The sequence below is a fragment of the Festucalex cinctus genome, chromosome 20, assembly GCF_051991245.1.
Source record: "Festucalex cinctus isolate MCC-2025b chromosome 20, RoL_Fcin_1.0, whole genome shotgun sequence".
Lineage (NCBI taxonomy): Eukaryota > Metazoa > Chordata > Actinopteri > Syngnathiformes > Syngnathidae > Festucalex > Festucalex cinctus.
Genome location: NC_135430.1, coordinates 12,051,124 through 12,063,742, shown reverse-complemented (window position 1 = coordinate 12,063,742; position 12,619 = coordinate 12,051,124). Strand labels below are relative to the sequence as shown.

The 12,619-nt window shown below is 43.5% G+C and overlaps 2 protein-coding genes across 4 annotated transcripts; one reads left to right on the top strand and one right to left on the bottom strand.

Annotated features, from left to right (window-relative positions):
* Positions 1–1,192: 1,192 nt before the first annotated feature.
* Positions 1,193–6,858, bottom strand: tgif1 (TGFB-induced factor homeobox 1). 3 transcript variants are annotated; one of them, XM_077509639.1, is made up of 3 exons: positions 6,579–6,858; positions 3,797–4,020; positions 1,193–2,462 (listed from the first exon to the last, which is right to left on the bottom strand). In XM_077509639.1, the coding sequence occupies exons 1-3, from the start codon at positions 6,592–6,594 to the stop codon at positions 1,812–1,814; spliced, it is 891 nt and encodes a 296-aa protein (XP_077365765.1). In that variant the 5' UTR covers positions 6,595–6,858; the 3' UTR covers positions 1,193–1,811. The 3 variants fall into 3 exon arrangements, with proteins under 3 accessions (XP_077365765.1, XP_077365766.1, XP_077365767.1); XM_077509640.1 differs by lacking the exon at positions 6,579–6,858 and adding an exon at positions 5,636–6,553; XM_077509641.1 differs by lacking the exon at positions 6,579–6,858 and adding an exon at positions 5,513–5,555.
* Positions 5,588–12,139, top strand: otud1 (OTU deubiquitinase 1). Its single transcript, XM_077509638.1, has 2 exons — positions 5,588–5,797; positions 9,615–12,139. The coding sequence occupies exon 2, from the start codon at positions 9,923–9,925 to the stop codon at positions 11,039–11,041; it is 1,119 nt and encodes a 372-aa protein (XP_077365764.1). The 5' UTR covers positions 5,588–5,797; positions 9,615–9,922; the 3' UTR covers positions 11,042–12,139.
* The last annotated feature ends 480 nt before the right edge of the window (positions 12,140–12,619 follow it).

Here is a 12,619-nt window from a genome sequence, read left to right as displayed (position 1 = left end):
ATGTAGCAGAATTTTAATTGTTTTATCATTTTATTTAGATTTTTTTTTGCTGTTTTGTTGCTATTTCCTTGCTAACACTGTCAAGAATGGGTGAAAATATTTCCATTAATTTTAAACATTGACATTTTAATGTCTTTGAAAATAAATGTAACGTATACACATTATTTATATTTATTTTAATGCATTTTAAAATAAATGTAAATGTATACACATTATTTACATTTATTTTAATGTAAAATTTTAAATCATTTGGGATTATTTTGGTTAGTTTTTATTTTTGCAATTTTTGTATTGCTGCATTGGATTTTTAACTACAGAATCTGAACCATTATTTCAAGGGATACTTTACTATTTAGCCCATTTATAGAATAAAAAGTTAATTTTTTGTCTGTAATTGATTTGATACTTACATTATTTTTCACATACAATTAGTACCTTAAAAAAAACAAAAAAAAACTTTAAAAAGACATTTTGCAACTTCCTGTTGACTGAAAATGACATCACAAGGCCTCAGGTAACCAATCACAGCTCACCTGTTTTCTAGCTTTGGTCATGTGACATTCACAAGCAGAGCTGTGATTGGTTACCTGAGCCCTTGTGATGTTGTTTTCAGTCAACAGCAAGTTGCAAAATGTGTTTTTAAAGGTACTAATTGTACATGAAAAATAATGAAAATATCACATTTATTATAGGCAAAATATTAATTTATAAAATGTATACTTTTTTCAGATGTTTAACTAATTTATGGTATTTTTGTATAGCTGCTTTTTCTGATTTTAATTGTAGAATCTGAATAATTTCTCTTGCAGTTGCATAAGTCAGGGGTGGGCATACCATTTGATACAGCCCACCATGCAATTATTTTTTTTAAATAAAAGTTTTTCAACCAAAAAAAAAAAACAACAACTGCCAAGTCTTCCATAAGTTGAGTAAAGCCTTGGAGGACTTCACAGTGTAAACTAAAACCGATGGTTGTATTTGAGCCGATGAATGAACGAGGCCGCCACGTCTTTCCAAGCAGACGACAAATCCTATTGAGAAGCTTTGCCGATGCAACAGATGTCGGGGCCAGACAGGAAATGGCCTTACACGATGGAGGCGGCGGCACTTAATACCCCGACTGGCACGGCCGGTGTTAATTTATGCAGGATTATGCTAATTAGCCGATAGAACACAACAACGCCACAAAACGTAGAAAAAAAACAAAACTTTATTTGAGTCCCGCGTGACCTCTCGCTCGCCACAAACATTGCACAGTATGAAAAGAAATCACATCAGAGGGCGTCATGTCGTCACATTAAACTATACACGTGGTCCTATTGTACATGAATATGCCTCTTTTTTTGGCTGTCTGTCAATAACAAAAAAAAAAAAACAGCATGAAGAAACGTGTAGTGTGTCATCATCCAGTCCACTGGCCCAACCTGCTACATTTGTCAACTGGAATATGTCCCTTATGTGGGCAATAAACGAATAAAACAACAAAACAGCTAAATGACAAACTATAGTGTAACATTAACTACAGTAGTGAATACGTTGAAAAAAAAAAGTGTGTTAAGACACTGAGATCCAGCAGGACCTGAAATGTGTTTGGATGTAAGACAGGTAGCATTTGTCCCGTAATTTTGGTCCCCGGGGTGCAAATAAGATACACGTCGATACAAAATATGAAATGGATAAACATCTTCGAGCCAAGGCACCGTGATACTGTTTTAAACAAAAACAATTTGATTGGTTTAAAAAAAAGATAGCAAACATGAGAGGTGTGGGGGTGGTCTCAGTTTGTGAATGTGGGGGTCCCCCCCCAACTTTTAGGAGACTAACTGTTTGGCCTGCAGCTCCATCTCGGCGGCCCGCTTCAGGGCCACGTCCACCAGGAGCTGGAAGCCGCTGAAGTCCTGCGTGAGGTCCGGCGGGGTCGGGGGAGGGGTGTTGAAGAGCCCGCTGCGGGGGCTCAGGTTTCCCTCCAAGATGCCGGTGGTGGCGCCGGCGGGGAGGTGGGCGCCCGCCCCTTTATCCAGACACCGGAGGAGGGCCTGCGCCGCCTGCAGCCGCTCGGCCGCCTTGTCAGAGTTCAGCGGCGATGGGTGCAAGGCGGTCGGGCTGGCGACAGTGGTGTGACAGATGACAGACGGCCGGGTGGGCAGGGTGCCCGATGAGGGGGACGTGCAGGTGGGGGAGGGAGACAGCGCCTTCCTCAGGACGCCGGGCACGGCGGGTTCGAAGCAGGAAGGGTGCAGGACCCGTTTGTCGTAGCCGGTGCCGTCGTCGTGGGCGCCTCCCACCGGGCTGCTGCCGCGGCTGCTGCTGCTGCTGTGTTTGGGCGACTGGGAGCTGTCGGAGAAGCTGTCGCCCGCCTTGCCGCACTTCCTGGAGATGGTGAACTGGTTGGGGTCCTTGCCGTCTTTCCGCAACATCTCAGGGAGGAGGCGCCGGCGCGCGTTGATGAACCAGTTGCATACCTGGGAAAGGTCATGTGAGGTTAGTCTTGGAAACCGGACACAATCAAAGACCAGATTGTTGTAAGTGTAAGGCTCCATATGTGTCATTGGTAAATGGATCATTTCTTGTGGCACACCTAATAATCTCTCACGGCACAGACAGTGGCTAGGAATCAATGCCACAAACAACCAAACGCAGTCTTTGTTGCCAACATAGCCCCGAACAACGCCCCCTGCTGACCAAGCTGAAACGTTTGCGAAGAAACAATCACCCATCTGCGATTCAACCAACAACTTTTAAGCTTGGCGAACACAAGTATCGCACGATCATCATCACCGAACAACCCATGGCGCCCCCTATCGTCACCTTTGCATAGAACAACCCGCCTCCCACCATATTTGGCTAAAAAAAAAAAAAAAAAAAAAAAAAAAAAAAAAAAAAAAAAAAAAAAAAACCATACCCCGCCAGCTAAGAACAAACAGAAGACGTTCCAAAGTCTACCGAAAATTATGGGCAACCTCTGACAAGCTTTCCAAAACAACCAATCAAAAACCTCGTTGCCAACTTTGCACCCAGTTATTACACACCCACCCCTGACAATCTATGAGCATGATCCAGTCAAACCCCAACCGTGTCAAGATTGCCCTTTGGTATATAAAATTTAGTTTAGTCGAATCCCTTTCAGTCGTATGGATCGATGCACAGGGTGGAACAAGCAACACTGCTGTCTGTTGATTGGTCGACTGAGAATTAGTCACCTTCTTCTGAGTGACAACAAATGAAATTGGACGTCATGTTTAGAAGTGTGATGTTTATATCCTTATTTAGCTAATCGTGCGAGTTGAGGCTATAATGTAATCAAAATACCAGAGGGCCACAATTGACCCAATTTAGGATTTTTTTCAATTCTCACTCATTTTGCTGACTGGTGCAATTTTCGCTTTCCCGTTGATCTCACTCTGTGTTGTAATCGAGGTTAGATTCTAACTTGAGTGCTGTTGGTGTGAAAATTAAAAAAAAAGTGGCAATAAAATGGTGGTTGTCATGGTGACAATCGGGAGGTCAACTGCCTTGTTTTCTTTGGTTCCGCGGGCCAGTCGTAACTGGCTGCAGCTATGTAAATGACTCCGCATTGTTCCCAGACAGCTGGGATGGGAACGGCTGCGGGGAGGGAAATTCCTCAGCATTCACTTACTCACTACTCTCTCCTCCTCCTCCTCCTCCTCCTCCTCAAACACTGCGGAGTTGCGCCACAAAAGCAGACGACCTCCAATGCAGTGAAGTGTCATGTTTTGACAGGAAATGATTCAGCCCATACTTCCCCCCCACTTGGATTGTGTGCGTGTATAAGTACCTGCAGTGTGGAAAGCTGCGTCTGCTTGGAGAGGAGAGCCTTCTCCTGCTCCGAGGGGTATGCGTTGTAGCGGTGCTCGTACAGCCAGTCCCTCAGGATCTGCACCGACTCCTTGGGCAGGTTGCCACGCCGCTTCCTCTTCCCTCCGCCGCTGGACGACAGGTCCAGGGGGGCGTCCGCGCCGTCATCGTCGTCTGTCTCGCTCCCCGACAACATCATCATACCTTAGAGAGGGCGGGAAAGAGAGAGGTTGGTTTTGCGAGCTGTCAGGTTGCGCCACGTGATTCATCAACGGGGCCAGGAAACGTGTGAGGGGAAGAGGAGCAGGCGACAGGACGTCACAAAGGCGGTTGGTTGTCTGCCATAAAAGCAGCCCGGGACACATTGGAGCCACACACCTCGCATTGCTTGTGTGACTCAGGCTGACCATGGCAGGCCCCCATTGTTTGATGGAACATGTGCAAAAGGAGTTTAAAAGGCTCAAAAAGTCAGACAAAACATAAGATGTCAGTCTATTCAGCGACATTAGCAAACGGCGCTTCAAAATACGCCTCAAAAGTCAACAAAGCAGGTTAGGATTCAGCTCAGCAAGCATTTCAGGGATTCCCAATATGCCACCAAAGTCAAAACCCAACTCATCATCAACAACAACAAAAATACATGGACTTTCACTCAGTGACTGAGCATCTCACGGCTTCAAAATACACCACAAAAGTCAACAAGTCACTTTCAGCTCAGCGAGCATGTCAGGGGTTCAAAATGGGCCTGGAAAGTCAAACTTGTCAACAAACAAATCTGGTCACATTTCAGCTCAGTGAGAATCTCGAGGGTTCAAAATACGCGGCAGAAGTCAACAGATGACGTGATATGTCAACGGTTCAAAATACGTGATCCACCAACAGTCAGAAGACAACAAACAAATCTGGCAAGATTTCAGTTCAGCAAGCACCTTAAAGATTAGAATTTTTTTTTTCGTCTTATCCTCGTGATGGCAAAGTCAGATGATACTATGATACTCACAAACTGTTATTTATTTGCTGTTGACTATTTGTATATAGTTGAATCTTTACAGTAACTCAGTGACAAGCCATTTATAACCTTGGAACATAATGACACACTAAGTGAGCATGCCTTCTCGTGCCACAGGATGACGTTTTGTTATACCGCCGCACAAACTAGTTAATAGTGCTCGAACTTTTGAACATTTTCAATATGGTTAAAAAATATGATGTTAAATCACCTCAACGTATGTGTACGTGCTAATAAACCGGACGGAAAGGCTAAGCAATGTGGTTGTTATAAATACACAATTGTCTTTATTTTGTTTAGTTTGACAGCTAAGTTCAACTGGGTGTGTCAAACAGCTTGAAGCCCTTTTTTGAAGGACTGTTCTATAATTCAATCTACTTAACTGCTGTTTGTTGTGAAGTGAGTCACTGCCACCATAGAATTGCTTGTATCTCAAGTATGTGCTCGCAAGTCAAGGCAAAAAACAAAAACAAAACATTTATTGATATTTTATGCCTCAAAAAATGTATAAGTCATATCTCAAGACACTTTGATATAGTGCCAACTAGTTCACTGCATGCTGTTTATACCTTTAAAAAATCAATTATAATAAATAATCGTATTCAAATGTTGAAAATAAACCATGGACCACCTATATTCAACTCTTTACCCCTAAAAATAACTAAATTCCATTGAAATAAACAGTACATTTGGAACTTATTCGGTGTTTGACAGATGTGTGTCAAACGTCCGCCATTTTGGGGTTCCTTGAAGAAAAAGGCATTTCCGGGTTTCTTACTTTAAATGGCCCCCCAAGTCACGCGAGCTCACCTTAATGCGGAAGTTACTTTTAGGGGGAAGATAGTGAAGTGAGCTAGGTGAAGGTGGGTTTACTCCCCTCACATACGAATAACCTCCATAAAACCTCACCACGCAGACCGCCGTGGGGGCCGAATTCTAGTGGGAAAAGTGTGGAGCAGCCAACAGGATGAGGTAATTACGTGGGCCGGGGAGATGATGATGATGATGGTGGTGGTGGTGGAGGAGGGGGGAGGGGAGACCTGTTGCAAATCAGCGTCTCCAGACTAAACAAAAGAATCTGGAGCTGCTTCGAATTTCTTTGTACGCTTTGCAGTAAAACTTATAAAACACTTCTCTCACGCTTCTTGAAGTCGAGTATTACTCACAGTAGCCAGAAAAGACATTAAAACATAATTCGAGACTGCCCTCGTGTACGTTATGCGACTTAAAAGTTGTGTTCTTTTGTGTGTGGAGGACACGCGGTGAACAAACTTCCCAACAATTAGGTCAACCCCCAAAACACGACTTCCAGTGGCTCCGTGACACATTTTTACAGACAAGCCGCTCGCGTCGAGACTTTTACACCAATTCAAGCAATTTAGCAAACTAAACGTCAATGAAAAAACACATTCAACAACTTTTCCACCAAACTCCAACGGTAAAATGGCGCACTCCCGCACCGCATTCAAACTTGCTAACAAAGAGTGGCTAAATCCACGCGTGGACGAGGAGTTTTCAATCCGAAAGACGACGGGGGGACATTCGGCGTTATTCTCGCCTCGCTCGGGTGATGAATTCGGACGTAAAACAAGCAGGGAACAAACGAAGTGTAATTCGGCGGTGACGTCTAGCCAGCACATGGCACTCACAGCCTGTCATGTCTGCACCGTAGACAAAAGACTCCGTGGACGGAAAGGGCTTTCGAAATCCCCGATTTCTTCGTCGTAATAAACATTTCTTCACTACATCTTACCTTTTTTCGTCTTCATCCCCCCTAAAAGCCCACTTTTGATCCTCGCGTGGAAGAAAAGAAACAAACGTCCCCGCAGTGGTGATCTTCTGCTGCCTCAGCGTGTATCCAAATGTGAAGAATCCTTATTCATCAAGAAGGGGGGAAAAGGAGAAAAATGTATCCGGTTTTTGTGGGGGTTCTGTGTCGTGTGCTGGTCCTTGGCGGAGGTAGGCAGGCTGTGCGATGGGGGGTGGATTTGGAGGAGGTGGTAAAGGGGGGGGGGGGTTCACCTGAGATCTCGCTCTCTCCCTGTGCGCGAGGCTTTTTGCTTATTGACTGCTTTGTGCGTGTTTGATGGGGGGAACTGGGTGACAGCTATCTTTGACAGCTGCGTGACTCAACTCACGGAGGATGCTCCCTCCCCTTTCCCCACCGCCCGCTGACATCAGCTCAGCGCCCCTCTCTTTCTCTCTCGAGCCGCTCCACTGACACACAAAAACAAAACAAACAAACGTTCAAAAACAAGCTACTGTTGTTTTTACGGTTTGTTTACAGCATGGCTTTCACCCCTTGCCGCCCTGGTAATTATTGGTTTCGTTATGCAGTACTCGAATCTTATATGCAGTATGTGTTTGTGTGCAGTTGAGGTTGGCGCACTAGTCAACACGTAAAAAAAAAAAAAAAAGCAAGATCAATGCCTTCATTTGTATGCGCCGCGCAGCCATGCGACAGCTGCTCAAAAAAAAAACTGGGTAAGCTCTCTTGAAGCGAAATGTCGCCTCCTTGTGGACAGTTGTGGGATTGCAAGGGAAGTTAAGAAAATAGATACTTTGCTATTGTCCTTCAGTATTGTTTTTTTTCTGATGACTTTTTACTCTCATGTATCTAAAGCAGGGGTGGCGAGATCCGGTCCTCGAGGGCCGCATTCCTGCTGGTTTTGGATATTTCCCTTCTTCAACACAGCTGATTCATGATCAGCTCATCAGCAAGCTCTGCAGAATCCTGACAACGAGCCTGTTAATTGGAATCAGCTGCACTTCGAGTAGGGAAATCTATAAAACCTGCAGGACTCCGGCCCTCAAGGACCGCAGTTTGCCACCCCTGATCTAAAGTCTGCAAATATTCAAGTGCAACTAGGTTATTGTAGTCTCAAGGACATTGACTTGATTGCAATTGGACTGTTATGGTTGTCGAACTAATTTGTGTTAAGGGTCAAATTTCAGTTATGGTTTTCCATATCAGAAACCTTGAACCTCCATTTTCTGCTTCACTTGAACAGTAAATTTGAAGCTCGTCCACTCAAAATTGGACTCAACACAAAACAAAAAACAAAAACAAAAATTGACCAGGTGACAGACAGCTTTAAAATAAAAAAAAAAAAAAAATAATAATAATAATAATAATAATAATAAAAGCACCTCAAAAGTTGGAGCATTTATGAGTCAAGATGCAGCTCTGTCTATGCTTACTACTTGTCAAAATAGGATTGCTACTTATTTTCAGTGTCTATCGATGATGACATGATAAAAATAAATAAATAAATAAAAAACATTTAAGAGATACATTTAAGAGTTTTTTTTCCTGTTGTCTGCTCCAATAATTATTTGTGGAGGATTCTCATTTTTTGTCATGACATTTTGGGCCTACGGACCGCACGCGGCGTAAGAAGTAGGTAAGTAGCAAAGTAGGTTACCGCCATACTCATTTTTCAGTTGATTGGGTAATATTTCTGGCTTTGTTTTTCATACAATTACTTACTATAATTAAGACCTATAGTAATGACTTGCATGCTAGACTATGGCATGTTCTGACTTTGAAATTCAGTTTGTTACCACCCATGTCGCACTTTACTGAAAAACACTTGCTTAAAAAAAATACAGTAACATTTTTCGACATTTATTTTAGAATTGTTAATTTATTTATTGCATTTTTTTCAGTTTAAATGTTATTAAATGCAAAACGTAGTTTTGTTCACCTACTGTACCATATGTTTACCGATCCATGTTATATAACTCCCAGTTATATCCCTATTTCATAACAATGGTAAAGTTATAGTGAACACACATGCGGTCACTCCAACATGGCTGAAGTAGTGACAATAATAATACAAATTATTTCTCGAGTACCTCTTACTTCACCTTTGAAACTGTGCAATTACATTTCTTTTGTTAAAGGGAATGACCTCATCCATGTATGACTGAAACAATGTGGCAATACCTATATTTAGATGGTGTCTGTACAACATGCACAGTCATTCCGAGTAAACTGTCACGCTTGTAATGAAGCCAGTTGATACCCTGTAAAATCATCACTATAGTGACAGAAACACAAAACACTTTTTATTAGGCCATGTAATGTGATTTTTATAAATGAATAACATGCCTAAGTACCCAGTTTTCCCATTCAGTTAATCAATGGCTAATATTCTTCATCAGCGTAAACTGCAGTATACTTTATTTTGTATTAATAACCAGCTGTATTCGTTTTAGTCGTTATTACACAATCAGGCTGACGTATCACATCTTTCACATTGACGCCCCATACTTCAGTTGCATTCCTTCACGTTGGACCGGAAGTAAGGTTGTGTCAAGCGAGCAAGATATGGTACATTCATACGTTCAAAATAAACTGGTCACAAAGACAACAAAGAATAGTGTAGTTTCCGATGTACACTTTTATTCAGGCAAGTCGTTCTCAATCAGGGTCTGCTCACCATAACTCGGGATATTTATAAAATAATAATTTGCAACACACTTAAAGGAAAATAGGTTAAAATGTAAATTATAAATACTGTACTTTTTGCTTGATTTGTTACTTTAATATTTTACTGAATCACTGGTAAAGTGTAGTTTTGTTTTTCAGCCATTTTCTATTTTTTTTTTTTTTTTTTTACTTTGTCCACAACAACACATTGTTTTTTGTTTTGTTTTTCCCCAGAGTCTGCACACGTTTAGTTCGGGGAGTTGATCAATAACCTTTGCTGTTGTCTTATTTTATATTGATACTTTTCAGTGTGCAGTACTCCAAATGACCTGTGCCCTGACTTTTACTTTGAAGGCGCTGCAAACGGAAACACAACGGCCATCACCCGATCGGGCTTGACAGTGTTTAACAACCGCCAAGCTCCCGTCTCAGGTTTTTGGGAGGCTCCCCGCGTAGGAGTGACGTGAGTGGGGCCGAAGTATACAGTGTCCCCCCTCCCTCCACTTTTCTGCTATCGGGAACAGACGGGGGGGCCGCCGAAAAAACTTCCTCTGCAACTTCGTAGCGTCGATGTCGGTGACAAGCGGCGGTATTTTTAGCTGTGGCCGTCATCGCACTGTGACTGGCTGGCGGTGGGCTTGCTATAAAGGACGCGCTTCGACATGCAGCTTTACAACAGCGCCTTGACGCACTACCCGAGATCATCCAGCAAAGTCACCATCACTTTATCCGGCGGAACCTCCAGCCCACCTGAGGAAGACGCACCGCGATCGAGCCAGCCAGACGCGACTGCTACTTCCGCAAACATGCCTGCGTTTTCTTGCTACGAAGCCACCTCCTCCTCGAGGCCCAGGCCTGTCTACTTCACATCCACCGCCGAGTTGCTCATACGCAGAGCGGACGGGTTAGAGAGGACGGTACCGGTCCAAATCAGCAGGTTGCCCAAGCCTCCTTCTCCCGGCGACGAGCTGGTGGACTTTATCGATGAGCTCAGGAACAGGACTGATGGACTTTTCTTGGAGGACCCGTCAGAGAATCTTCTGTTTGAAGAAGAAGCGAGGAGTAACAGGTGGGTACCTGAAGAGGAGCCTTGTGGCACTCCTACAGAACCCCGCCGGAATGATGAGGGCGCTACATCAGACTTCGAGCTCAGTGTCCTGAAGGAGCAGAAATTGGAAGATAAGGTGACCCGAGATGACAAGGTGGCCCGTTACCTTGCTGAGGTGGAAACGCAGAACAAGTATCTTCGGGAAAGACGCAAGTTCCGGTACCACATCATCCCGGATGGCAACTGCCTTTACCGGGCCGTATGCAAAGCCACCTACGGGGACCAGGCGGGGCACAGCGAGCTGCGGGAACGCACGGTGCACCACATCGCCGACCACCTGGACCAGTTCAACCCGGTCATCGAGGGCGACGCCGGCGAGTTCCTCATCAACGCGGCGCAAGACGGTGCCTGGGCCGGATACCCCGAGCTTCTCGCCATGAGCCAGATGCTCAACATCAACATCCACCTGACCACTGGGGGCAGCGCCGAGAGCCCGACCGTGTCCACCATGGTGCACTTTCTGGGCCAGGAGGATGCGTCCAAGCCGGCCGTCTGGCTGAGCTGGCTGAGCAACGGACACTACGACGTGCTGATGGACGCCTGCGTGGACAACCCGGAGTACGACGACTGGTGCCGACACTCCCAGATGCAGAGGAGACGGGACGAGGAGCTGGCCAAGTCCATGGCGGCGTCCTTGTCCAAAATGTACATTGAGAAAATTGGAGCAGTGTAAACACACAATGACTCTGTTTGGTTTGTGCCTTAAGTGATTTCTGTTTTTATAAGATGTATGATGTTTAACAAAGTGCTGTGCACATGCTTGACTGTTTGGATTTGCCACTGTTGCTACATTAGTGGATGAAATTGTGGCTGTGTTCGGAATCATTCCCTTTGGGTAATCACCTAGTGCCCTCCATGTATCCCACAATGATTCTGGAAAAGTAACAAAAAAAAATGTATTGATGCATAAGACAATTTTAAGTTGGGGTATGAAAATATCTTTGAGAAACATGGTTAATAAGCTCAAAACAATACAATGTTTTTTGGGACTTCATTATTTATTCCGAAACGTAAACCAGCCAACGTTGATTTGGTATGTTGTAATTATGTGACAGCAGTTGTGTAATTAACACGGAACGATTACAACAATAAGGTTACTAGGGCCACACTTTTATTTGTGAATTAATCTGGCTCATTTTGAAAACACTTCTCATGACCTTTCCTTGAATATTTTTTTTAGCTCCAATATGATGGGGGGGAACCCTACTTCAGTACATTTGTCTCAATACTACTACTAGTACTGCTTTCTTAACGACTTTTATGCTTTATTTTTGCCATAGTACAACTTTTGAAACAAAAGATTATACATACAACTGTTCTGCTTTATCTTGATAATTGCTGCTTTCTGAAATGTATACCATAAAATGCAATATAAATCCGACTTATCTTTTTCCTCGAATGGAAGAAAAAAAAATCTTTTCAGTTTGGCCTAAATGCTTCTTTTGTGACGTGAGTATGTATTTATTGCCGCACTGTTTTATAATGCAGGCTTTTAAGCTTGGGACCTAAAATGCTGTCAACTACTTTAAATGCTTCCGAAGCAGATGCACATTTTCATGGCAATGTACTTTTTTATAATTCAAGTTTGTTGCAAATGTTGACACTATATGTTTATGTACTGTATATATCCTTGATGATTTTTAACACTTAATGTGTTCAAGCAAGCCTTTTCTAATGCATGAGTGTGGCAATTGAGTTGAAAATTGTCAGAGATTTTTCGCACCTTTTCTATCTGCAGTTGTTGCACAAATAAAAGTGTCCTTCTATGTGACTCATCCGTGTTTGACTCACTGCGTGTCTCCGTGGAATTCTTGGAAGTGGTTTTTGGGTCAGGCCGCTTGTCATGTTTGAGGGTTTTGTGAATAGCTACAAGTTAGGGTTTTGTGCTGTGTGTATTTTTATCCTCAATGAATAAACACAGTCAACTGGGGGAATCTGCTAACTCATGATTGAGAAAACTTCTCCCAACTCTTTTGGCCTAGTTATGGATAATGCCACAATTCTGCAGTTGTGAGATGGCCTCATTGTTGCCAGCTTAGCAACTTTGTCACTATATTTAGTGACCTTTCCATCACATCAAGCAAGTGTGTTTTTCAAAAAGCGACTTTTGGAGACAGGCATTCCCTGCACACCTTCACCCAGCCACGTCCAATGGTGAGCCAATTTCCTTACTGATATTGGCTTTTCATTGGTGGAGGCAGCGCTTCATCGCCAAGTGAATTACTCTCGTCAGTTGTTCTGCTTGACATTT